General features: G+C 43.2%; 2 protein-coding genes across 2 annotated transcripts; both read right to left on the bottom strand.

Annotated features, from left to right (window-relative positions):
• Window positions 1–345: 345 nt before the first annotated feature.
• On the bottom strand, window positions 346–10,221 carry LOC124257624 (protein mono-ADP-ribosyltransferase PARP14-like). Its single transcript, XM_046691728.1, has 6 exons — window positions 10,067–10,221; window positions 7,685–7,842; window positions 7,197–7,542; window positions 5,701–5,855; window positions 3,220–3,396; window positions 346–1,961 (listed from the first exon to the last, which is right to left on the bottom strand). The coding sequence occupies exons 2-6, from the start codon at window positions 7,838–7,840 to the stop codon at window positions 1,581–1,583; spliced, it is 1,215 nt and encodes a 404-aa protein (XP_046547684.1). The 5' UTR covers window positions 7,841–7,842; window positions 10,067–10,221; the 3' UTR covers window positions 346–1,580.
• LOC124257623 lies at window positions 10,120–27,650 on the bottom strand. Its single transcript, XM_046691726.1, has 12 exons — window positions 27,602–27,650; window positions 25,411–26,035; window positions 23,854–23,882; window positions 20,908–21,094; window positions 20,208–20,254; window positions 19,484–19,729; window positions 18,606–18,821; window positions 15,483–15,504; window positions 15,179–15,283; window positions 13,709–13,774; window positions 11,083–11,266; window positions 10,120–10,252 (listed from the first exon to the last, which is right to left on the bottom strand). Exons 2-12 carry the CDS (start codon window positions 26,018–26,020, stop codon window positions 10,234–10,236), a joined length of 1,731 nt encoding a protein of 576 aa, XP_046547682.1. The 5' UTR covers window positions 26,021–26,035; window positions 27,602–27,650; the 3' UTR covers window positions 10,120–10,233.

Here is a 27,650-nt window from a genome sequence, read left to right on the forward strand (position 1 = left end):
ATTATTACAGTTGAATGTCTTAAACGTATTGGTTTCATACACATAACTATTAATAATTAGCATGATATAAGTTGTTATGATATATTAAACAATATATTATCATAGAAACGAATAAGAGAACACATGTAAGAACAAGTGTTCCTTTATATATTTCCAGAATTTCACTCACAGTGCAATACATACCTTGTGAAGAAACCTGGAAAAGAATAAAGGAACACTTGTACTTTCATGTGTTCCCTTATTTTCCCCTGAGTATATATACTCATGCCAATAATGGTTGTCACCCCCTCCCACCCCAACCCCCACACACCTCACCCCCACCCCTCTCCAATTAAAAAACTTGAAGGGGGTGACAACCATTATTGTCATGAGTATATGTATACATACATAATATCATAATGAACATGTGTTTAAGTTTTAGAACAACGGTACAATACTCCAGTGACACATTGGTATCATGATGACGCAATATTTACATAATAGGAAAACATTCAGTCTGCCCGTCAGTCAGCATTAGGAGGTCCATATGGCTTCGCAATAAATACAAGATTTAGAAAACACTAACGTCCTGCACGCAATGTTAAATTCTGTGTTGGTCGCCTACCACTGAGGACATTACCACTGTGTTAGTTAAACGTGTATGTATACATTTGCATACTTTGTACAATTTCTTAATATTGGAATAAACTGAATTTCACATTTGTCCAAACAAATCACTGTTAGTTTCATACCATTAACAATAATATAGTGTGTTGCAAGTTACAACTATTACCAGGCCATCCACAATTTGCTGTTTCCTCAAATATATCTTCATGTCCAATGGTGGAGTTATAACACTGCTTACTCTCACCATACATGCGTGGACAGTTTAAACGTGTTCTGTTCTGATAGATCTCAATATCCACTAACAAATGTAAGAAACCGGTACATCTTCAGGTACACAATGGGCAGTAACACCTGTTCTGGCATCATTGTCTCACAGATATTACCTCAAAATACAAGTACAATTACAACTTCAACGTAGCAATGTCAATCACATTTAACACATCTATACAACATTGCATATTTCACGGACACAAATTCAGATGATAATAGGTCTGAATTTATTATTTGCTATTTTACAGTAATCAAACATAGGAAGTACTGAAATATGATAGATTCACACTGACGCGCCAGTATGTAAATAAACCAACACCTTTCAGCACATTCAAGGAATATCTACAGGAACAGATATATCATACGGTAACTATACAACTTCACCCAACATACATCCAAACATGCCTCAGACTTGCAGACTACTGACCCACCTATAACATGCATCTTACATCGTAAGATTCGATTAGTGGGATCAGGTGGTCAGGATCGCTGACTTGGTTGACACATGTCATCGTATCCCAATTGCATAGATCGATGCTAATGTTGTTGATCACTGGATTGTCTGGTCCAAACTGGAATATTTACTGGAATATTGCCGAGTGCGGCGTTAAACAACAAACAAGATGCAAAGTACATAATACCCAGCAGATGCTGCCTGCAAGCATCACGTTGACAGCTGTTACTGACCACGCCTCAGTGATGAATTACAACTCGGTGGAGAAAATAGAGGAATCTCTGTTTTGTTCCCCACGAGAACCTGCCCTTGTCTTGCCAACTGGCGTGTTGTCCCGGCTGATGGCTGCGACCGTGAAGGTGATCAGATACTCAGGATAAGCCTGGTCATCCTTGAAGATAGCGTAGGCATCGATTGCCTTCAAATTGTTGACGGCCGAGTCATAGGGAGTGCTTTTGCCGTCTCTGAGCGGCAGATACTTCATTTTGGGGTACCCTTCCACTGGAATCCCCGTCAGGACTTTGGCCTGGTACACGTACTTCAGGCCTCTTTGAGTCTGGGGGCGAGTATGTGTCTCTTGATGAGTAGGATGGGTCGACAGAAAAGTAGGTGCCTTGTCCAAATTTGGTGTCTGAAGAAAAATATCTTAACATAGTTAAACTGTACACATCATTATCGAAAAACTGCGACATAGTGAACAAGAGTGAGTGAGTGAATGGTTTTGGTTTGATGCTGGAGAAAGGTTCTGTCAAGACATTCTGCGGATTAAACGTGGACCCTGGCCAGATTGGGCTTTGTGTATCTACCCAAACCCATGCTGACAACAGGATCGAGGTCACATGTTCCTCTGTATTTCTGCTACAAGCGCAATGTTTCCAATGTAGGTCGTACATAACCCAGGTGGGGGCGGTGGGGTATCCCGCCGTGATAGTGATATTGCTGGAATATTGCTAAAAGCGGCGTAAAACCCAACTCACCTACTCACCCATAACCTAGGTACATCTCAATTCTACCATAAAGATACGAACCCTAATCAAATATATAGCACTATGTTTGGATGCCTCTACATTCCACCACGGATGCCATTACGTTTCCTCCCGGCCTGTTGCGTTCTGGTGGGTTCCTTCACGTTTCTATCAAGGTTTTGACACGTTTTGCGCATTCTGTCAAGACATTCTACAATGAAACGTCGACCCGTTTTACTACGACCTACTAGGTTTCTCATTTGTACCGTGACTGACGTAGAATATTTGTGAACAGTTTAAAAATCTGGTACGGCATCCACGGCAATCACGGACTGTCATGTTTGCTCATTCAGTCCCCCCACGTTGTCTCACGTCCAACCCGTTTCGTCCAAGTTTCACTACGTTTCGGGGAAACGAGGTTGCCGTGGCCGCCGGTAACATAGTGTAACCCTGGCATTGCATTAGATCAGGGTGTTCTGACGGACGTCGATCTGTGTACAGTGTGAGGAAGACAAATATACAGAGAATGCAAAGTTGATGTGACTCGTGGAACGAAATTGTTTGGATTAAAAGAGTGAGTGATAATCTCTTGAATAAAAACAAATGTCCAGCGGGACATTTCCAAAATGAACTTTGTCCGATATGCGTGGGACGTGCGAAGTTTCTCAAATCATCTCACCATCCTCTTTGTGATTCATTATAATAACATACCCCAACACGTACTGGGGTACAACACTTGTGCAGGCTTAGTAAACTTAGGGTCAGTATTATTCGTTACACTGCTAGACTCAGTATAGCAGTGTAACGAATAATACTGAGCCTACGTTTACTTAGACTGACCATTTGTGGTGTCCCCCGCAGTGATATTGCTGGAATATTGCTAGAAGCGGCGTACTCACTAAACGTACTCTCTCACTCACTTACCATTTTTGCCACTGTAACTTCTGTCAAATCCATTTTGTTTATCATTTCAACTGCCTCTACACTGGTGCCATGATAGAGTCTGCACTCATTGACCTTGTCCCGGCCGTTCTGTAGGGCGAGGGTCTCCTCGCTAGCCTTATACTTCTTATGTAAAAGCCTGTTCTGAATCCGATATACCTGAAGAAGATCACCTTGTAGCAGTCACATAATGAATATACCATATCACCATCTGATTAGTTGGATGGTGGGTTTAGGCAGGTAGGTATGGTGAGAGACTGATAGGTATGGTGAGAGACTGGTAGGTATGGTGAGAGATAGGTAGGTATGGTGAGGGACTGGTAGGTATGTTGAGAGATAGGTAGGTATGTTAGGTAGGTTGTTGAGAGAGGTAGGTATGTTGAGAGATAGGTAGGTATGGTGAGAGACTGGTAGGTATGGTGAGAGACTGGTAGGTATGTTGAGAGACAGGTAGGTATGGTGAGAGACTGATAGGTATGGTGAGAGATAGGTAGGTATGTTGAGAGATAGGTAGGTATGTTGAGAGACTGGTAGGTATGGTGAGAGACTGATAGGTATGGTGAGAGATAGGTAGGTATGTTGAGAGATAGGTAGGTATGGTGAGAGACTGGTAGGTATGGTGAGAGACTGGTAGGTATGGTGATAGACAGGTACGTATGGTGAGAGACAGGAAGGTATGGTGAGAGATAGGTAGGTATTGTGAGAGACTGGTAGGTATGGTGAGAGATAGGTAGGTATGGTGAGAGACTGGTAGGTATGGTGAGAGACTGGTAGGTATGGTGATAGACAGGTACGTATGGTGAGAGACAAGTACGTATGGTGAGAGACAGGTAGGTATGGTGAGAGATAGGTAGGTATGGTGAGAGACAGGTAGGTATGGTGAGAGATAGTGGCGAGAGACATGTAGGTATGGTGAGAGACATGTAGGTATGGTGAGACACAGGTAGGTATGGTGAGAGACAGGTAGGTATGGTGAGAGACAGGTAGGTATGGTGAGAGATAGGTACGTATGGTGAGAGACTGGTAGGTATCGTGAGAGATAGTGGCGAGAGACAGGTAGGTATGTAGGTATGGTGAGAGACAGGTAGGTATGGTGAGAGACTGGTAGGTATGGTGAGAGACAAGTACGTATGGTGAGAGACAGGTAGGTATGGTGAGAGATAGGTAGGTATGGTGAGAGACTGGTAGGTATGGTGAGAGATAGTGGTGAGAGACAGGTAGGTATGGTGAGAGACAGGTAGGTATGGTGAGAGACAGGTAGGTATGGTGAGAGACAGGTAGGTATGGTGAGAGACAGGTAGGTATGGTGAGAGATAGGTAGGTATGGTGAGAGACAGGTAGGTATGGTGAGAGATAGTGGTGAGAGACAGGTAGGTATGTAGGTATGGTGAGAGATAGGTAGGTATGGTGAGAGACAGGTACGTATGGTGAGAGATAGGTAGGTATGGTGAGAGATAGGTAGGTATGGTGAGATAGGTGGTGGTGAGAGATAGTGGTGAGAGACAGGTAGGTATGGTGAGAGATAGGTAGGTATGGTGAGAGACTGGTAGGTATGGTGAGAGATAGTGGTGAGAGACAGGTAGGTATGGTGAGAGACAGGTAGGTATGGTGAGAGACAGGTATGGTAGGTATGGTGAGACATAGTGGTGAGAGACAGGTAGGTATGGTGAGAGACAGGTAGGTATGGTGAGAGACAGGTAGGTATGGAGAGAGATAGGTATGGTGAGGAGATGGACAGGTATGGAGAGAGATAGTGGTGAGAGACAGGTAGGTATGGTGAGAGACTGGTAGGGTGAGATGTGGTGAGACATGGTGGTGATGAGGAGACAGGTAGGTATGGTGAGAGACAGGTAGGTATGGTGAGAGACAGGTAGGTATGGTGAGAGATAGGTAGGTATGGTGAGAGACAGGTAGGTATGGTGAGAGATAGGTAGGTATGGTGAGAGACAGGTAGGTATGGTGAGAGACAGGTAGGTATGGTGAGAGACAGGTAGGTATGGTGAGAGACAGGTAGGTATGGTGAGAGACAGGTAGGTATGGTGAGAGACAGGTAGGTATGGTGAGAGACAGGTAGGTATGGTGAGAGATGGTGAGAGACAGCTAGGTATGGTGCGAGACTGGTAGGTATGGTGAGAGACAGGTAGGTATGGTGAGAGACAGGTAGGTATGGTGAGAGATAGGTAGGTATGTACGTGTCTGGATAGCAATGCTTTGATAAACTGCCAATTACTACTCCGTTTGCTGACTTGGTTGACACGTGCCATCGTATCCCAAATGCGTTAATCGATGCTCATGTTGTTGATCACTGAAGTATCTGGTCCAGACTCGATTATTTACAGACCGCCGCCATATAGCTGGAATACTGTTGGAGTGCGGCGTAAAACAACACCCAGTCAACAAACTATTCCCTTTGAACGTAAATTTCGATTTATCAAATAATGCATATTGATGTTGCAGACTCACCTTTCTTACGTCGATTATTTCACTTTTAGATTTACGATTAGTTTCGAAAAGACTAGTGACTCTGTCGAGTTCTTCTCCTTCAACGGGAACGGTGTCCACGACTTCATGCGGATGAGGCGTCCACGTGTTCGGTATATCATCGTATGTGATGGACACTGAAGGTACAAATACATTCCAGCATTAAATAGCGCTCAGGGACAGGGTTCGATTCCCCACATGGGTACAATCGAAGCCCGAGCCCTGACCGTGATGTTGCTGGAATAAATAATAGACTCACTCACTCACTCACGTATCTCTCCGGGAACATCATACACCACGGTCTTCAGTGGTGGGTTCTTTGTCATAACATGTGAATATACTGACTCGGTGGTCAGTGGTCTGTCTGTCTGTCTGTCTGTCTGTTTGTCTGTCTCTCTGTTTGTTTGTCTGTCTGTCTGTCTATCTGTCCGTTTGTTTTCCTCTCTGTTTGTTTGCCTGTCTGTTTCAGTCCCGCACACCAGCTATGTGATGGCAGTCTGTGAATAATTGAATCTGGACCAGACAATCTCCTGACTGACACTATGACCACCGATGTTGATTGGTTGGTCGGCTGTTGTTTAACGCCCCACTCAGCAATATTCCAGCTATATGGCGGCGGTCTGTAAATAATCGAATCTGGACCAGAAAATCCAGTGATCAGCATCATCAGCATCGATCTACGCAATTTTGATGCGATGACGTGTCAACCAAGTCAGCGAGCCTGACCACCCGATCCCGTCAATCGCCTCTTATGACAAGCATGGTTACTGAAGACCAATTCTCACCCGGTTCTTTACGGGTCCCGATCATGAAATGAACCAAGTTACCCGATACATTTACTCGTCTTATACAACAAGCACAGAAAATATTCCACCTAGATATACACCAAAACAAGAACCATATTCAGACAAAGCAGGAGACACGAGGTGTTCGTAACAGGAGACTGCTTGTTGCTTGTATATTGCTGCTTTTACAGCTGTTGCTTGTATATCGCTGCTTTTACAGCTGTTGCTTGTATATCGCTGCTTTTACAGCTGTTGCTTGTATATCGCTGCTTTTACAGCTGTTGCTTGTATATCGCTGCTTTTACAGCTGTTGCGTGTATATCGCTGCTTTTACAGCTGCGTTTAAATCGGCAAAACATCATTAGTATCAACACTTCAATGGAAGCAATGGCAAAGCTCAGATACAGATTTCCTTTGGCGTGAAAGTCAAAAGTAGCCCACGGGATTGGGGATATCAGCCTCGCTGACACAATTACGTAGATCGATGTTCATGCAGTTGATCACTGGACTGTCTGGTCCAGACTCGATGAACTACAGACCGCCGTCACATAGCTGGAATATTGCTGAGTGTGGCGTAAAACTAAACTCACTCACTCGCTCGCTCACTCAAAATAATTGTGAAAATTATACAAGACCACTGAAAATCATTTTTGACACCAGGTGTACGAAAAAAAGTGTAAACATTTCACTCACTTCTTCTGTGTAAACGTATCTCTCGTTTATCTGGCAGCAAACGTATCTTGACCACGTCCTTGACCTTCAGCCGGTAATCCTTGCCCGACTGGCTTGTAAACAACGTGTATCTTCGGTTGTGTTGAAAAGCATCCTCGACATATCCACTGATTGAGTCAATTTCAAGATAGTCGTCAGTCATTCGTTCGCCAGAGCTCCATCTGGCGCTGTGACATGTTCTGAGGAACGCCATGACGTCATGCCTCGCTCTGGCTATGTCTTCGGCCATGCCGTACAGCAACAACTTGCTGCCGTTGATCTTTACCCCAACCATGTGTTTCTTGGCCAAATCTTGAAGTTCGTCCAACTTTAAACAATCAACTCGGAAATTACGAAAGTGAATTATCCCATGAACATATCAGCCCCAAATAAACCAATAACATAACCAATTACTAATTAAAATGTATTATATTAAGAAATGTGATTACAACACTGAGCAAGGCACCCACCTTATCACTCGGCAGCGTAGTGACCAGGTTGTTGTCGACAACCTCGTCACTAGGTACAGAGGCAGAGGCAAAGTTTTGGATTTCTTTAACAAGATCCTGCGCCCTGGATTCGTCGGTAGATGTTACACAGAGATCATATGCTTGTTCCTGTCCCATGACTGTAAAGACATATATTAAAGAGATTGTTTGTCAAGGGTGTGAATGTTCGCACTCATCTCAGTTACACAATCTGGCCACTCTAGTCTCAGCCACACAATCTGGACGCTCTAGTCTCAGCCACACAATCTGGCTACTCTAGTCTCAGCCACACAATCTGGCTACTCTAGTCTCAGCCACACAATCTGGCCACTCTAGTCTCAGCCACACAATCTAGTCTCTAGTCTCAGCCACACAATCTGGCTACTCTAGTCTCAGCCACACAATCTGACCGCTCTAGTCTCAGCCACACAATCTGGCCACTCTAGTCTCAGCCACACAATCTGGCCACTCTAGTCTCAGCCACACAATCTGGCTGCTCTAGTCTCAGCCACACAATCTACTCAGTCTCACACAATCTGGCCACTCTAGTCTCAGCCACACAATCTGGCCACTCTAGTCTCAGCCACACAATCAGCCACTCTAGTCTCAGCCACACAATCTGGCTACTCTAGTCTCAGCCACACAATCTGGCTACTCTAGTCTCAGCCACACAATCTGGCCGCTCTAGTCTCAGCCACACAATCTGGCTACTCTAGTCTCAGCCACACAATCTGACCACTCTAGTCTCAGCCACACAATCTGGCTACTCTAGTCTCAGCCACACAATCTTCTGGCTATCTCTAGTCTCAGCCACACAATCTGGACACTCTAGTCTCAGCCACACAATCTGGCCACTCTAGTCTCAGCCACACAATCTGGCCACTCTAGTCTCAGCCACACAATCTGGCCAAGTCTCAGCCACACAATCCGGCTACTCTCTCAGCCACACAATCTGGCCACTCTAGACTAAGCCACACAATCTGGCCACTCTAGTCTCAGCTTCACAATCTGGCCGCTCTAGTCTCAGCCACACATCTGGCCACTCTAGTCTCAGCCACACAATCCAGCCACTCTAGTCTCAGCCACACAATCTCAGGCCACTCTAGTCTCAGCCACACAATCCGGCTACTCTAGTCTCAGCCACACAATCTGGGCTCTAGTCTCAGTCTCAGCCACACAATCTGGCCACTCTAGTCTCAGCCACACAATCTGGCCTCTCTGGTCTCAGCCACACACAATCTGGCCTCTCTAGTCTCAGCCACACAATCTGGCCTCTCTAGTCTCAGCCACACAATCTGGCCTCTCTAGTCTCAGCCACTCTAGCCGCTCTAGTCTCAGCCACACAATCTGGCCACTCTAGTCTCAGCCACACAATCTCTCTAGTCTCAGCCACACCGCTCTAGTCTCAGCCACACAATCTGGCCACTCTAGTCTCAGCCACACAATCTGGCCGCTCTAGTCTCAGCCACACAATCTGGCCGCTCTAGTCTCAGCCACACAATCTGGCCACTCTAGTCTCAGCCACACAATCTGGCCTCTCTAGTCTCAGCCACACAATCTGGCCTCTCTAGTCTCAGCCACACAATCTGGCCACTCTAGTCTCAGCCACACAATCTGGTCTCTAGTCTCAGCCACACAATCTGGCCACTCTAGTCTCAGCCACACAATCTGGCCACTCTAGTCTCAGCCACACAATCTGGCCACTCTAGTCTCAGCCACACAATCTGGCCACTCTAGTCTCAGCCACACAATCTGGCCGCTCTAGTCTCAGCCACACAATCTGGCCACTCTAGTCTCAGCCACACAATCTGGCCGCTCTAGTCTCAGCCACACAATCTGGCCACTCTAGTCTCAGCCACACAATCTGGCTACTCTAGTCTCAGCCACACAATCTGGCCATTCTAGTCTTGGCCACTCTAGTCTCAGCCACACAATCTGGCCACTCTAGTCTCAGCCACACAACCTGGCCCTCTAGTCTTTCCACGAAAGAATAGTCCGGTTGGGGTAAGATTTGTTCTTTGGGTGAATTTAGATGTGAAATAAACATGTATCTAAATATGCCAGATATTGAACCAATATATTGCGAAAGTCATTTCTTTTACCTGAAATCATCGTTCACCAGAAAACCAGATTCTACATATTTACAACCCTGTAGGTACCGGATGAGACTAGGTTTCGTGGAGGTTTTGCTCAACCAGGTGTCCAAGTTCATGTTATTTGATTGTATGTCAAAACCGTGCGACATGACATTGTTTATAAACAAAATCACTGGTTTATTGCCCAGACACGATTAATATACGACGAGAATACTTCTGACTGTGGTGTCAAACAAAACATTATTCATAAGGAATGAAAGATAATCACCTTCACGACGTTTAGTCTCTCTCTTCTGTATGTCCTTTAATGTGTGGACGATCCGATCGAATTCTCCTTCATGAAAGACTATTAGCCTTACATCTTTGACGTGGTTCTTCTTGTAGTAGCCCGCGTGGTATTGTTGTATGGCATCATACAGAAACTCGCACTGTTGTTCAGGAGATATACCTGAACCTAACCAGAAAATTAAAGGTTGAGTAACAGAAATAAAATCGCCAGCACGAGAAGCATTGTTTGTGTGATTGGTGGGAGTCAAAGGCAAACAGTGATGCCAAATTTAGGAATACATCACTGATGCTGTTGTCTTCGCGACAACGTGGTAAGAACATCATGTCTTACCGGTTGTCCAGAACTCGTTCTGAGAGGGCCCCGGTTCACAAAGCTATTCTGGCGCTACGACTGTCGTAAGTCTATGTTACAGTATAGGAGGTACGACAGTCGTAGCGCTCCGATATCTTTGTGAAGCGGTGCCCTGATAACACAAAGGTTCAGACTATCGACTTTTGACAAAAAGTGCATATGTACCAAAAACACGAGAATGCGAGATCGCGAGAACGTGAGATTTAGGACAATTCTCGCGTTCTCGCGATCTCACATTCTCGCACTTTTGGGATTTTTAGCTTGTTTCCAAAGGTCGTGATCGGGAGAATGCGAGATCGCGAGAATGTCCCTTACTGTATTCCATACCCAGAACATCCCGGCATTGCTACACTGCACAGAATGAAACTTCCGATAACTGACATACACATACTGAGAGTAAAACTTGTCTTTTACTGACAGATGTCGCACGTTTATTTGTTGTTTAACGATTCATACCTGCCTAATACTGGCAGTTCCAATATACAAATAATACATACATATACACATAAAAAAATTAATATTCATATAGCGCTAGTTTCAGGCATGTGCCACTCAGAAGCGCTGGAAAGACATTGTTCAAGTACTGTAGGCAGCACTAAAGAAATGCGTGTTCAGTTGTGACGTGAATGTTGGTTGATACATACCCACACCAAAACAAGGGAAAGCTAAAGACGCTGGTTTGAATTTTTCCCAAGTTTCTCTCAAGCATGACAGCAATGCTCCCACCCAATCCGTTCCGTTCTTCCTCCTTGGCGAAAAGATGTACTATACAAGTCCATGGTTTACAGGCCTTGCAAAAAGATAATCCTGATCTTTGAAGTGTTGAACCTATCAAACGGGAAAAGCAAGCACTAGTGAGAAGAAGTTCAGTTCATCTTTGTCAGCTCATACGGAAATAGTAATGACATTGTTTCTCTGTCATATATGTTGTGGACGATAGTGTACGGGGGTGTTCTCTCAGTGTCTGTGTCTAGTGTTAGACAGGTGAGTTTTCACTAAGAGTGTAACTTGTGTTATAGAACATGAGTCTGTTTCCTAGGATTGTATGTTGTGTCTGTTGATGGGAGTGTTTAGTGTGACTGGTGTGTCTGTTGATGGGAGTGTTTAGTGTGACACTTGTGTCTGTTGATGGGAGTGTTTAGTGTGACTGTTGTGTCTGTTGATGTTGTGACGTGGGCGTGTTTAGTGTGACTGTTGTGTCTGTTGTTGAACGTGGGAGTGTTTAGTGTGACTGTTGTGTCTGTTGATGGACGTGGGCGTGTTTAGTGTGACTGGTGTGTCTGTTGATGGGAGTGTTTAGTGTGACTGGTGTGTCTGTTGATGGGAGTGTTTAGTGTGACTGGTGTGTCTGTTGATGGGAGTGTTCAGTGTGACTGTTGTGTCTGTTGATGGGAGTGTTCAGTGTGACTGGTGTGTCTGTTGATGGGAGTGTTTAGTGTGACTGTTGTGTCTGTTGATGGACGTGGGCGTGTTTAGTGTGACTGTTGTGTCTGTTGATGGACGTGGGAGTGTTTAGTGTGACTGTTGTGTCTGTTGATGGGAGTGTTTAGTGTGACTGTTGTGTCTGTTGATGGGAGTGTTTAGTGTGACTGGTGTGTCTGTTGATGTCTGTTGATGGGAGTGTTTAGTGTGACTGTTGTGTCTGTTGATGGACGTGGAGTGTTTAGTGTGACTGTTGTGTCTGTTGATGACGTGTGAGTGTTTAGTGTGACTGTTGTGTCTGTTGATGGGAGTGTTTAGTGTGACTGTCTGTGTCTGTGTGATGGACTTGATGGGAGTGTTTAGTGTGACTGTGTGTGTCTGTTGATGGGAGTGTTCAGTGTGACTGGTGTTGTCTGTTGATGGACAGTGTGACTGTTGTGTCTGTTGATGGGAGTGTTCAGTGTGACTGTTGTGTCTGTTGATGGGAGTGTTCAGTGTGACTGTTGTGTCTGTTGATGGGAGTGTTTAGTGTGACTGTTGTGTCTGTTGATGGGAGTGTTTAGTGTGACTGTTGTGTCTGTTGATGGGAGTGTTTAGTGTGACTGTTGTGTCTGTTGATGGGAGTGTTTAGTGTGACTGTTGTGTCTGTTGATGGACGTGGGCGTGTTTAGTGTGACTGTTGTGTCTGTTGATGGACGTGGGCGTGTTTAGTGTGACTGTTGTGTCTGTTGATGGATGGGCGTGTTTAGTGTGACTGTTGTGTCTGTTTGGATGGGAGTGTTTAGTGTGACTGTTGTGTCTGTTGATGGGCGTGTTTAGTGTGACTGTTGTGTCTGTTGATGGTCTGTTTAGTGTGACCGTTGTTGTGTCTGTTTATTGGCCATGGAGTGTTTAGTGTGACTGTTGTATCTGTTGATGGACGTGGGCGTGTTTAGTGTGACTGTTGTGTCTGTTGATGGACGTGGGCGTGTTTAGTGTGACTGTTGTGTCTGTTGATGGACGTGGGAGTGTTTAGTGTGACTGTTGTGTCTGTTGATGGACGTGGGCGGGTTTAGTGTGACTGCTGTGTCTCTTGATGGGCGTGTTTAGTGTGACTGTTGTGTCTGTTGATGGAGTGTTTAGTGTGACTGTTGTGTCTGTTGATGGATGGGAGTGTTTAGTGTGACTGTTGTGTCTGTTGTTGGACGTGGGCGTGTTTAGTGTGACTGTTGTGTCTGTTGTTGGACGTGGGAGTGTTTAGTGTGACTGTTTGTGTCTCTGTTGATGGGTGGGCGTGTTTAGTGTGACTGTTGTGTCTGTTGTTGGACGTGGGCGTGTTTAGTGTGACTGTTGTGTCTGTTGTTGTCGTTGGGAGCGTGTTTAGTGTGACTGTTGTGTCTGTTGATGAGCGTGTTTAGTGTGACTGTTGTGTCTGTTGTTGGACGTGGGAGTGTTTAGTGTGACTGTTGTGTCTGTTGTTGGACGTGGGCGTGTTTAGTGTGACTGTTCTGTCTGTTGTTGGACATGGGAGTGTTTAGTGTGACTGTTGTTTCTGTTGTTGGACGTGGGCGTGTTTAGTGTGACTGTTCTGTCTGTTGTTGGGCGTGTTTAGTGTGACTGTTCTGTCTGTTGTTGGACGTAGGAGTGTTTAGTGTGACTGTTGTGTCTGTTGTTGGACATGGGTGTTGTCCCTAAATTGGCATGTGTGTTGTTAGTTGCTTGATCGTGTTTAGATTTAAACTCAGAGCTCATTGTCATGATGACAGGAGAGTATTTGTCGAACGTAGCCTCCCTCTTTCATCAATTCAGTATGTCAGTTTATACCACAAACCTTGCACATACTTATCTCCCAATTCATATGGAACTCACTATGTTTTGCAAAGTCCGCCTCGAATTTTTCTCCAAACCGTTCTACCAGTTTTGTTGAAAGTGTACCTGAAACATGATAAATCAGCTGATTGGTATGAATGTGTATGGGTTTGGTGTGTGCGAGGGGCGGGGTTGTATGTATGGGTTTGGTGTGTGCGAGGGCGGGGTTGTGTATGAATGTGTATGGGTTTGGTGTGTGCGAGGGCGAGGGGCGGGGTTGTATGAATGTGTATGGGTTTTGTGTGTATGGGTTTGGTGTGTGCGAGGGCGGGTTGTATGAATGTGTATGGGTTTGGTGTGTGCGAGGGGCGGGGTTGTATGAATGTGTATGGGTTTGGTGTGTGCGAGGGGCGGGGTTGTATGAATGTGTATGGGTTGGTGTGTGCGAGGGGCGGGGGGTTGCGATGTGGACGGGGTTTTGGTTGTCTGAGGGACGGGGACCTGGTTGAATTACAGACAATGTTCCACTACTTGTTTCGCTTCCGATCCCCTAACGATCGACATATAATCTTTATTCCGAGTTTGGAGATATGTTCGAGCAGTTCCTCTGCTGCGGCAACAGCTAGTGCCGACATGAAGTTTTAATCTTAAGCCACAACACGTGTTTATGACGACACACTGCTAAGGGTCTCGATCATGAAAGCAATGGAACAATTGGACAAACTAGGTTAATTAGCGCGAGAAGGAAATAGATATGCTCAATTTGCTTTACTGAAACTGGTTGTATTACGAGGATACGATAGATATATGTGTATCTACACTATTACTCGGGACAACGCTCATACCGTCAACCTTCGGTTTGCGTCACAGACATGATGATTGCAGGGCGCGGTGTCATAGTGGGAATATTGTGTGTAAAATCACATCCACTGACTACGAAAGTAAAGACATATCGTGACTGAAGATAAGCAGATGTATTTTCATATCATGCATGAGGATGATGCAAATTAATTATTGTACGAGCATAGGAAAGAGGGAGGGATGCAGCGTGGAGCGTTGTTGATGGTTTGGTCAGTTTCCAGTAACGGTATATGTATACGTTTATACCGGTAGGACAAGCTTACATGTTCCATGAACACCTGGTGTCATCACTGACTTTCAGCTATTGGGGCGGAGGGGTAGCCTAGTGGTTAAAGCGTTCGCTCGTCACGCCGGAGACCCAGGTTCGATTCCCCACATGGGCACAATGTGTGAAGCCCATTTCTGGTGTCCTCCGTCGTGATATTGCTGGAACATTGCTAAAAGCGGCGTAAAACTAAAGTCATTCACTTTCAGCTATTCTGCCCTTATGTCTAAAATACCTATATCTGAGGGTAGACAATACCAGTTGTTCCTTTCCATCGACGTTTTACGGTTTTATTGTTGTAATCTAGCAGTACAACACGGGATACTTTCCATCCACGGAATTACCACAATTGCGTTTCTTGTTTTGTAGAGTATATGTACCATAGATAAAGAAAGAGGTTTTACCAGTGAGCGACTGATCCTCTGATATACTGTTGACAATGGCATCTGTCTGTTCCTCCAGAATGTCCCCTCTTCTTACAGTCAGCCTGATGTCTCCGATGTGAAACGCTGCAGCAAAGTCACATGGCATACCTTAATTCATGTTGTCATGTTGAAATAGAATTTTGAAAATAGAATATCGAAGGTATGGTGGCAATATCAAGCACAATCATTTCAAAATGTTTTGTATCACAAATTGGATCAAACAAATAACAGCAATTGAACAATTCTGTTTGATGTGAGACTTACTAAAATATAATACACATACCTTCCCGTCTTGTTTGAAAAATCTGTGGAAGATAGAAAGGAATAAGGTCACAGTCTACGATGTTTTTAGGGACATTGAGTGGGTAAGCTGTTGTGTTGTTTTAACAGTATTACAGTAGATCCGTGAAGATCCGGGTTAGAATTGGTCTTCAGCAACCAACGCTTGTCGTAAAAGGCTACTAAGGGGATCAGGTGGTCAGGTTCGCTGACTTGGCTGACACCTGTCATCGTATCCCAGTTTCAAAGATCAGTGATCATGATTCAGGATGTCAATCACTGGATTGTCTGGTCCAGACGCAATTATTTACAAACCACCGTCATTTCTAGTTTGCAGATTGGTGAGCAAACACACAAACAAATGTTCCAGTGTTTGTGGCGTGTGAGTTGGAACACAACATGGACTGGTGCAGCACGAGACGACACCTGGTGTCTAGGTGTAACTCAGCACGTACATGCATGATACAATGGGATACGTGTGTAGGTAGGGTGTCCTTGTGGACTGTTCCTTATTGTCTAAATACTCTATCTGTTATTTCCATATTAAGCGCATCAATAAGGGAGTCAAGCATCTCACAAACTTTACAAAACTGTAGTAAGTGTGCATTAAGGTATGAGAGCCTACAGTATAAAATAACGGGCAAAAGAAAGTATAGGTTTCAAATTGTTATAAATTGAACGTTTTTGAGAAAACCAAATGTGAGTGATTATATAGACATGACTACATACGTTCCCAAAGTTTTATGCACATCACAGAATAGCATCTTGTGGTGCTTGAGATCTAAAACGCGGGAAAAGTGCGAATAGTGGTTAAGTTCAATTTCATGAAATGCACGTGCAGAAACGTGGTTTAAATGGGGTTGCCGAATGCTGCAGTATCACAGCAGGTGAAAACACACAACAGGAATGTCACGGTTGACCCAGGAAGAAAGAGAGAGAGCCATCGCAATGGCAGAAATGGGAGCTTCCCAAGCTCATATTGCCCGAACGATCCGCTGCACTTTGACAGTGACAGAGTAATTACATAGTGTCATTTAGAAAGTGGTCAAATGTAACATATGTTATATTTGGGATTATACTTTCTTTGTAAAGTACAAATTCTAGTACTTTTTGAGTTGAGCCCCATCCGCGATTCGAACTCACCCTTAGAGTCAGGCACCTAATCGCCAGCACACAAAGTCAGCCGCCTAACCCGCTCAGCTACCGCGACTTCCACAAACATGGAAGTCGGAGAACTGGTAGTCTAGACTGCGGGCTTTGTGTAGCCCTCTGATAAGCCGTGCCAATTAACACTTATCAGAGTACACCAAGAAAGAGTAATCCCAAATATAACACATGTTACACAGGCAGAGTGGTCGGACCCAAGACAGATCCCGGAATGGAAAACCACGTGTCACAAACGCCGCAAGGAGACCGCTACATCCGGACGATTCACCTGCAACCGTTTTGTGACAGCAACAGCGGAAACGGCACTGGGTCATGGTATCAGTCGACGTACAGTGTCGAGAAGATTGCGTGCAGCAACAGCGGAAACGGCACTGGGTCATGGTATCAGTCGACGTACAGTGTCGAGAAGATTGCGTGCAGCAGGAATTCGGGCATACCGGCCCTTCCGTGGCATGGCTTTAACCCCACAACATCGGCGTAATCGACTGCTGTGCGCACGACAAGTTCACAGGTGGCAAGTACGGAATTGGCGACGAGTCCTATTCACAGACGAAAGCCGCTTCAGCCTGTACCGTAATGATGGCAGACAACCTGTGTACCGACGTCGTGGTGAACGTTTAGCACGTCCATGAATCCAGGAAGTTCATCCATACGGTAGTGGTGATGTGATGGTATGGGGCGGTGTCTGTGGTGACACAAAAACTCCATGGTGCCGATAAAAGGACATCTGAACGCATAATCAGTACATTCAACAAGTTCTGCAGCCAGTTGTCTTGCCTTTCTTGCAAACTCAGCCACAAGGTGTCATATTCCAGCATGATAACGCGAGGTCCCACACAGCAAGAGCAACAATCAACGTCTTGCAGCAAATCAACGTTCATGTTCTTCCGTGGCCTGCCTGTTCTCCGGACATGAATTCCATCGAGCACTTATGGCATCACTTGAAAGGCAAATCAGACTCTGTATAACCATTCCACATGACCGTCAGGAACTGGGACGGGCCCTAAGACTGACTGATTGAGTATGATTTTACGCCGTTTTTAGCAATATTCCAGCAATATAACGGCGGGGACCCCAGAAATGGGATTCACAAATTCCCCCATATGGGGAATCGAACCCGGGCCTTCAGCGTGACGAGCGAACACTTTAACCACTAGGCTACTCCACCTCCCCTAAGAGAGGAATGGAACCGCATACCTGCTGACGTCATCCGACGTTTGACCATGTCGACGAGGAGACGTGTCCGGGCCTGTATTGACGTGGCAGGAGGTCACACGCGTTATTAACAATGGTAGAGCTTCATGGTTGTGAACAGTGTTACCAACAGTGACTATAGAGTACAAATGGATTCATCAAATTATACCCCTGGTATGTTTCAATCAAAGTTATGACTAATGTTGAAAAAATCTAATGGTGTTTCTTTGTGTTGATTATTGTGTTTTGATGACAATTCACTTCACCAAGATATCGTTTTTCGTGATACTGACAGAGGATCTACTTTCTTTTGCCCGCTAGTTTATGTAGTAATATGAAACGAGTGTACAATACATACATACATACATACATACATACATACATATACATACATACATACATACATACATACATACATACATACATACAACAAACATGGAAGAGAGAGAGAGGAGGGAGGAAGGGAAGGAGAGAGGGGAGGGAGGGAGATAGATAGGGCGAAAGAGAGGGAGAGGGAGGGAGGGAAGGAGAGGAGAGAGGGAGGGAGGAGGAGAGGGACAGGGGAGAGGGAGGGAGGAGAGAGGGAGGGGAGGAGGGAGGGAGAAAAGAGAGAGGGAGGGAGGGAGAGAAGAGAGAGGAGAGAGAGGGAGGAGGAGGAGAAGAGAGGCAGGGAGAGAGAGGGAGGGAGGGAGGAAGAGAAATAGAGGGAGAGGGAGAGAGAGTAAGAGTCTTTACAAAAGCGCTCCCATGCAGAGCTATTGTGTACCTGACTTATATCCTGGGAGTGAGGAGGTAAGATGACATGTACATCAACTTGATGTGTCCGTATATACTGCTTCAGAGTGTCCATCATTAGGTCCACCACCAGTTCACGTGGAAATCCAATATTGCCGCAGCCCAGAGCCGGAACTGCAATTGACGATGGAACCGGCTCTATTCTTGATATTCTTTCCAGGCACTCTTTGAGTATTGATTGGTATTTCTGAAATGTAAACAAATAATACATTGAGAATGATAAAAGGTAAGTACCTTACTCTCACTGGATTTATTCAGGGAAATTACGAGAATGTCTGATGTCTGATGTCTGAATGTTTAAATGCCTGAATGTCTGATGTCTGATGTCTGAATGTCTGATGTCTGATGTCTGAATGTCTGATATCTGATGTCTGAATGTCTGATGTCTGAATGTCTGATGTCTGATGTCTGATGTCTGATGTCTGAATGTCTGATGTCTGAATGTCTGATGTCTGATGTCTGATGTCTGATGTCTGATGTCTGATGTCTGAATGTCTGATGTCTGATATCTGATGTCTGATGTCTGAAAGTCTTTCTTTACCAACTGTTCGTTGACGATCAATTCTATTGGCAGTTTCTGTCCAAGTATTTTGTTCTGAATTGTTTCAACACAGAATATCATGTATTAAGTAACGGTTTTATTTTTGTTGCACCCCCCACCCCATGAGAAAAAGGAAATTGAATCGATTGGTCCGGACAGGTAACTCGGAAGACATCGCGCCCGTTGGCTTGAATCGCTTGTCATTATATCCACCCCTAATATCAGCTCATAATATCAATCAGAGTTCGATTATTTACAATCATCAAACATCACAGCAAAACCAATATATCAACCAAATACATATTCACCTCTTTTCTATCTGTTTCCTGCCTTTTGTCCCAGTGTGGGAGGCAAACGAAGAGTACATTGTTGCAGTTCAGATGATAGGGTGGCACCACCGTCACACTGGTCGTCTTCATTTCCTCAACCTTGAATTTATCTTCGCAACGCTTCTGAAGTTCGGGTCCCGCAGCTTCGGACAGAGCCTTGACCACCACACCAGTACTCAGGTCCAGGTTTCTGGCGGCTGCACAGACTATCACATCCACCTTGAACTGAAGGAGATGGGATGAAATTGGTCTTTCGTTCTAATTTATATAGAATATTTCGCGTACATAGAAAACTGTATATATGCGCGCGTGTGAGTCTGGTTGTGCTAGTATGGACAAGTGCTGTTCTGGCCATGAGATACCATGTCTCAGTCGATCTGTGGGCGATGAGGTAGCCTAGAGGATATAGCGTTCGCTTAAAACCCGGGTTCGAATTCCCACACCGGTACTACTTGGATCCTATTTTGGTTACCCCTCTGTGCTATAGCTGGAGTAATGCTAAAAAAGGCATAAAACTAAACTCACTCACTCATTCAGGCTAGCAGTGACCATGATACCATGATGTTCATGCTCTCCTCCCCCACCCCCTCCCCAATACCTAGCGCTGTTCATTCAATCAAATCCATCAATCGATCGAGCTCTATCGATCGATCAATGGTGTAGTCCCTCTGTTTCATCAAACGTCGTTACATTCAACACTTACCCCAATATCCTCCAGCCTGCCCTCCTTGATGGAAATTTTCCCTTGTTCTGGAAAACAGGAACATAATTTAGGAGAAAAATGCAATGAGCTTCTTTAGGGTCATATCAGGTTTTCTCTCGCTTATGATTCAAGAAACCTTACTGAAATTATTATGCTGAATTTTCAACAAAACATTTGAGCATTTCAAATGTACCTTATCTTTTCTACATATTACATACAAGACCCGTGAAGATCCTTCAGTAACCCATACTTGTCGTAAGAGGCCACTAACGGGATCGGGTGGTCAGGCTCGCTGACTTACTTGACACATGTCATCGGTTCCCAAGTACGCAGATCGATACTCATGATGTTGATCACTGGGTTGTCTGGTCCAGACTCGAATATTCACAGACCGCCGCCATATAGCTGGAATATTGCCGAGTGCCGCGTAAAACAAAATTCACTCACTATTACATTCGCGTTCCAGCTTAGTGCTGTGTAGTTTCAGTGTTCAACAAATGTACAAGTGCGTGCCAACGTATTTGATTACGTGTAGCTTGCTTAAAAGCGTGTCATCGTAATCTGTTTGCATGCATCGTCTCCATAATATCAATCATTGGTTTGCTTCATTCCCTAAATATCTGCCTGCCGCAGTGATGAGCATGCACGAAAACACGTGACAAGGTGCCTTTAAACAACACACACTAATATGCCGTTTTACCTTCGCTGACATGACACGATGCCACTGACGCATTTTGTCCTTGTGCTGCTTCGTCCAAAAGTTCTTGAAACCGATCGGACCTCATAATATTTTCAATGCCAGGTATTTGGAGTTTACACCTTTCGCTGTACAAGACTGATTCATCTCCATGGCCGTTGGGTTTCTCCTGACTTACGCCACCATTATCCTTAATAAAGAGAAGAAGCGATTATATAGAGAAGTAATAATATAGAGAAGAAGTGATACCATAGAGAAATGATTATAAAGAGAGGAAGTGATAGTTTAGAGAAGTGATTATAAACAGAGGGAGTGATAGTATAGAGAAGAAGTGATTATATAGAGAAGAAATGATAATATAGAGAAAGCATTATATAGATAAGTGATTATATAGAGAAGAAGTGATACTATAGGGAAATTACAAAATAGAGGAAGTGATAGTATAGAGAAATGATTATAAAGAGAGGAAGTGATAGTATAGAGAAGTGATTATAAACAGAGGGAGTGATAGTATAGAGAAGAAGCGATTATATAGAGAAGAAATGATAATATAGAGAAAGCATTATATAGATAAGTGATTTTATAGAGAAGAAGTGATACTATAGGGAAATTACAAAATAGAGGAAGTGATAGTATAGAGAAATGATTATAAAGAGAGGGAGTGATAGTATAGAGAGAAGTGATTATATAAGAAACATAGAGAGTATAGATAATAGTATAGAGAAGAAGTGATTATATAGAGAAAAAGATTACAAAATGAGGAAGTGATAGTATAGAGAAATGATTATAAAGAGAGGAAGTGATAGTATAGAGAAGTGATTATAAACAGAGGGAGTGATAGTATAGAGAAGAAGTGATTATATAGAGAAGAAATGATAATATAGAGCAAAGCATTGTATAGATAAGTGATTATATAGAGAAGAAGTGATACTATAGAGAAATGATTACAAAATTGAGGAAGTGATAGTATAGAGAAATGATTATAAAGAGAGGAAGTGATAGTATAGAGAAGAAGTGATAGTATAGATGAATGATTATAAAGAGAGGAAGTGATAGTATAGAGAAGAGGTGATAGTATAGAGAAAAGATTATAAAGAGAGGAAGTGATAGTATAGAGAAGTGATTATAAACAGAGGGAGTGATAGTATAGAGAAGAAGTGATTATATAGAGAAGAAATGATAATATAGAGAAAGCATTGTATAGATAAGTGATTATATAGAGAAGAAGTGATACTATAGAGAAATGATTACAAAATTGAGGAAGTGATAGTATAGAGAGAAGTGATTACAAAATTGATTATAAAAGAGGAAGTGATAGTATAGAGAAGAAGTGATATAGAGAGAGAAGAACTGATAATATAGAGAAATGATTATAAAGAGAGGAAGTGATAGTATAGAGAAGAACTGATAATATAGAGAAATGATTATAAAGAGAGGAAGTGATAGTATAGAGAAGGAGTGATTATATAGAGAAGAAGTGATAATATAGAGAAATGATTATAAAGAGAGGAAGTGATAGTATAGAGAAGAAGTGATTATATAGAGAAGAAGTGATAATACAGAGAAATGATTGTAAAGAGAGGAAGTGATAGTATAGAGAAGAATTGATTATATAGAGAAGAAGTGATAATATAGAGAAATGATTATAAAGAGAGGAAGTGATAGTATAGAGAAGAAGTGATTATATAGAGAAGACTGACTGACTGACTGAGTTTAGTTTTACGCCGCTTTTAGCAATATTCCAGCAATATCACGGCGGGGGACACCAGAAATGATATAGAGAAGAAGTGATAATATAGAGAAATGATTATAAAGAGAAGTGATAGTATAGAGAAGAAGAGATCATATAGAGAAATGATTATATAGAGAAGTGATAGTACAGAGAAGAAGTGATTATATAGAGAAGAAGAGATAATATAGAGAAATGATTATATACAGAAGTGATAGTATAGAGAAGAAGTGATTTTATAGAGAAGACTGACTGACTGACTGAGTTTAGTTTTACGCCGCTTTTAGCAATATTCCAGCAATATCACGGCGGGGGACACCAGAAATGATATAGAGAAGAAGTGATAATATAGAGAAATGATAATATAGAGAAGTGATAGTATAGAGAAGAAGAGATCATATTGAGAAATGATTATATAGAGAAGTGATAGTACAGAGAAGAAGAGATAATATAGAGAAGAAGTAATAATATAGAGAAATGGTTATATAGAGAAGTGATAGTATAGAGAAGAAGAGATAATATAGAGAAATGATTATATAGAGAAGTGATAGTATAGAGAAGAAGAGGTCATATAGAGAAATGATTATATAGAGAAGAAGTGATAGTATAGAGAAGAAGAGATAATATAGAGAAGAAGTGATAATATAGAGAAAGCATTATATAGAAAAGTGATTATATAGAGAAGAAGTGATAATATAGAGAAATGGTTATATAGAGAAGTGATAGTATAGAGAAGAAGTGATAATATAGAGAAATGATTATATAGAGAAGAAGTGATAAAGTTTTGTAACGGAGCAAAGCTGGTTCGTTGGCAAGCTGGATACTTGGATTTGGTAGATGGGTCAGTAGATGGATTCAAGATAGAAAGCATTATATCTGTATCATTCCTCACATACTGGTGGCATTATATATCGACACTTCTCTTTGATTTAGTTATTTGTAATTTCGAAATATCGATTATTTTCAAGTTATTTCGAATTTATTTTGACCGGAAACGTTTTTCCTATTTCTTCGATTATTTTCCCGCAATTACGTTTATTTTCTTAATAGTTCAAATACATTGGTACACTTGTCATGGTCTCCGACAGTGTTAGTTTTACTATCAACCACTTGTCTGGAGTTTTATTATTAACATGCCGTTGTAATACAACTGTAATGTAGAGCATGCGGGGTTAAACAGCAAAAGCAATAATAGACAAATGAAAAGTGTGGTATATTACCTGACATTCTCCTCCGTCTCCAAACCCACCTGCGCCAAAAGATATAATGATTTTTTTATTCCTATGAAAGAGAAAACAACTTCATTCTGTATGACTAACTAAAGTTATATCAGTATTTTGCAAACTGTTCTCCATTAAGCAGTACAAATGAAAACACACCGGCACTTTAGACTAACTCAGCTAACTGCATTCAGCGTAGCGATGTATCTGTGGATTTTTCTTAAAAGACTCACCCACTCACTCTTAAGGTGGTGGTGGAATTGGGTTTAACGTCGTGCTTGAGAATATTTCGCTTATATGACGACGTGCATGCGTGTGTATGTGTATGTGCAGCTGCTTGTACTAGCCCAGACGGAAGCTGGTTTTATAGTGCTAGCCCACTGAGATACCATGCCGCAGTGAAGTATGAATACCCAACCCAGACACATTATACTGACTCCGAGCCGACCAGTCCTTGCTGTACCCATGAATGCCGAGCGCCAGGCAGGGACCAACAAGTACCATATTTTAACGTCTTAGTCATTCAGAGGTATATAATCACGGGGTCGGGATCGAACCCGCGACCTTCCGCTCTCCGGGCGGACGCTCTAGCCACTACACCACGGAGGCGGTCCACTCTTAAGGAGTGTTCGCTGTAACCTATTGCCATTAAGAGTGTTCACATTTCATAGAGTTCACACATCTTGTGGGAGCTGTGGGGTGGCCTAGTGGTTAAAGCGGCCGCTTGTCACGCCGAAGACCCGGGCTCGATTTTCCCACATGGGTACTATGTTTGAAACCCATTTCAGGTGTCCCCCGCCGTGATTTTACTGGAACACTGCTAAAAGCGACGTAAAACTTGACTCACTGGTTTTAGGCCACTGTTAGCAAAATAAGGGGTAGGGTAGGCCTTCACAATTATACTCAGGAGGAGAATCGAACCCAGACTCAAGGATGACGAGCGAACGGCCTAAACGTATATATTTGCAGACTGTGAAATAGTTGTACGTCGGATGGATGTTTAGCGTATTAGGTACTTGATTTAACTGTCACTGTTCTGTCCTACTCTCAACAGTCAGGAAATACAATAACGATTAATGAGCGAGTTTATCTTTCTGTCAAAAACTTGATATTTCAAGTATTATCGAAGCAACGTGAAGTTAACGCCAAGACGCCATTAAGGATTGTAACAAATACATGCATATACAAACACTGAAGAAAACTAATTTTAACCCATGTGTTACCTAAAAGAAGATACATTATCTTGTCATGTTCGCTGGATCCTGCTGTACATGAACTAAAAACTTAAAGTTCTTTCTGACCCGTCCATGTCTACGTTGCACAATATAACGCACGCACGCACGCACGCATACATACACACGCACCAAACACAACACACACAGAGGCGAAAACCACACACACACAAAAAAACCACACGTATGCATGCACAGAGACAGACGCAGACCACACACACATGCACGCATTACACACACACAGACGTAGACCATACAGACACGCACACACACACGCACACAGACACACACGCACACAGGAAGAGAGAATCCCAACCGAACATACTATCAGCAGTCCTTTCCTTTCTCGACTGTTTCACGGCATCAACGATTTGCATCACGGGCTGGTATTTGTCGGCATGTACTGAGATGCGAGTACACATTTGATTGTCGTCCACTTCCGTACAATCTCTAAAGTTTTCAAGTCTGCGACGGAGTGTCACACCAATTTCCGAAGCATCAACACCATTTTCCGAAGCATCAACCTCTTCACTGACAATGGCCGAGTCTATGACCACCCGAACTCGATCAAACTCTCCACGCTTGCATCGGACGTTGATCTTGTCGTTGCAAGTTTCGTACACTGCCTGAAGACCTTTCTGTAACATTTTGCCTCCAATATATCTCCGCGTTACGTCCGTTTGGAGAAGTCTGACACGCGATGGGTCCTTCACTGTCATTTCATACAGGTCAGTCTCCTCCAGGATGTTGTTAATCAAGGTTCCGGTGTCCGACACAGATTTCCTTGACCCCACCACTTGTATCTGATTCCCGTCTATGCACACCCTCACTTCGGGGTGGATGTCTTTCAGCTGGCCTTCAATGCTGACTCTTTTCAGAAAGCTGATCCTCGTCGGATCCATGAAGGGAAACGTCTGCTCAGTTTTGTCCTCCATATTTGTACTTCCGTGCTGCAAGAAACAAACAAACCTGAATGACTACAAGGTTCGGTGGTTTGTGCGTGACTAAACGTCGTTCTCAGATATTCGCAATATATTACCACGGATTCAAGATTCTCAAAACCAGACGATCCAAATCGATAAAAACGCTTCTGGTTCTGGAAAACAAGATGGCCCTACAAATAAACACCCTCTATATTTTCGACTTAGAACCTTTAATGAAAGAATGTCAGTGAACGTATTGCCTAGATGGTTATGCTGTAACACACTGTATACATACAGCTTCCTGTTCGTGCTACAGCCCTACTTGACAAGGGTATTAGAATCTGTATCGAAGTGTTGCACTTAGGAAATATAAGAAGTTGTTAGCAATAACATTTGTCATTATGGCAGACATCCTTCACTGAAAATCCTCTAACCTTTTTTACGATTCGATCCAAACAACTCAACACAGATATAGACAGAAAACTGACTAAGCTTCACAAACTGCCAACTGCAGAGATGTTGATGTCCATAGTATTATCAGCATCCAACATGGCTGTCCTCAGACATACTGTAACACCTCACACAACACTATTCTCCTAACACATCTAATTGTTGGCATATACCTGCCACACACTTCAAAGCAACGAAGAACAGCCACTGCAATGACAAGTCACCGAGCCCTAGAACAAGATCCGTTGCAAGCCGAACCTCGCTCTGTCCTTAATACTTCATACACAACCACAGAAGCGATCAGAAGACAATACACATTAATAAACAGAAATATGCATTAATATAGGCGCAACTGTACCAGAAATTATTTCTGAACAAATGCAAAGGCATTGCCAGATAGATAACACGAGACTGATGAACGACAGAAAAGTTGTTCCTGTGGCACTATTACAAGATCTAAGACGTAATATCCATGGTGACTAGTCCCTGCTACTCTTCTAAGGCCGCCTAGGCAATAACTGATTCAAGATCACCAAGCACTAGCCATGAGCATTATGTCTCCAAGGGACATTTCGGAAGGTGTAGAATTAATGAACACAGGGTTTAGTTGTGGATTCACTGAACACAATAAACCAACCGCCAAACCACACAGTAAAACCGGAAACAAATCATATTAAGCCAGACGCCAGTCAGCATATCCACTGGGCCAAAGCTCTGTCTCTAAACCTAAACAACGCAGAATCCCATCAAAGCCCTGTCTCTAAATCTAAACAACGCAGAAGCCCAACAAAGCCCTGTCTCTAAACCTAAACAACGCAGAAGCCCCACAAAGACCAACATGTGCCCTGCACCTTAGTCCACTTTACTCTCTGCTCACTCACTAACACCAGACATAAATGATTGAAAGAAAATATAACCTTGGCCTTACTCTATACTCATTCGCTAATAAATGATTAAAAAAAGATATAACCTTGGCCTCAGTTAAACCACGACACCACATTTTCTTACTGAAAAAAATCTAAACATTTTTATAACAACAAAAGCTGAAATCAACATGTGAAATCTTTATACCTGAAATTAAATGACCAAATTAACCAAACAAGTTATAGTAAAAGCTCCTGACGCTGATATGCTGATACTTACAGGAGTCGTGTACACAGACGTTATCTCTCATTACAGTCCTCATCACATC

The sequence above is a fragment of the Haliotis rubra genome, unplaced genomic scaffold, assembly GCF_003918875.1.
Source record: "Haliotis rubra isolate DU_JTF1 unplaced genomic scaffold, ASM391887v1 Scf67, whole genome shotgun sequence".
Classification (NCBI taxonomy): domain Eukaryota; kingdom Metazoa; phylum Mollusca; class Gastropoda; order Lepetellida; family Haliotidae; genus Haliotis; species Haliotis rubra.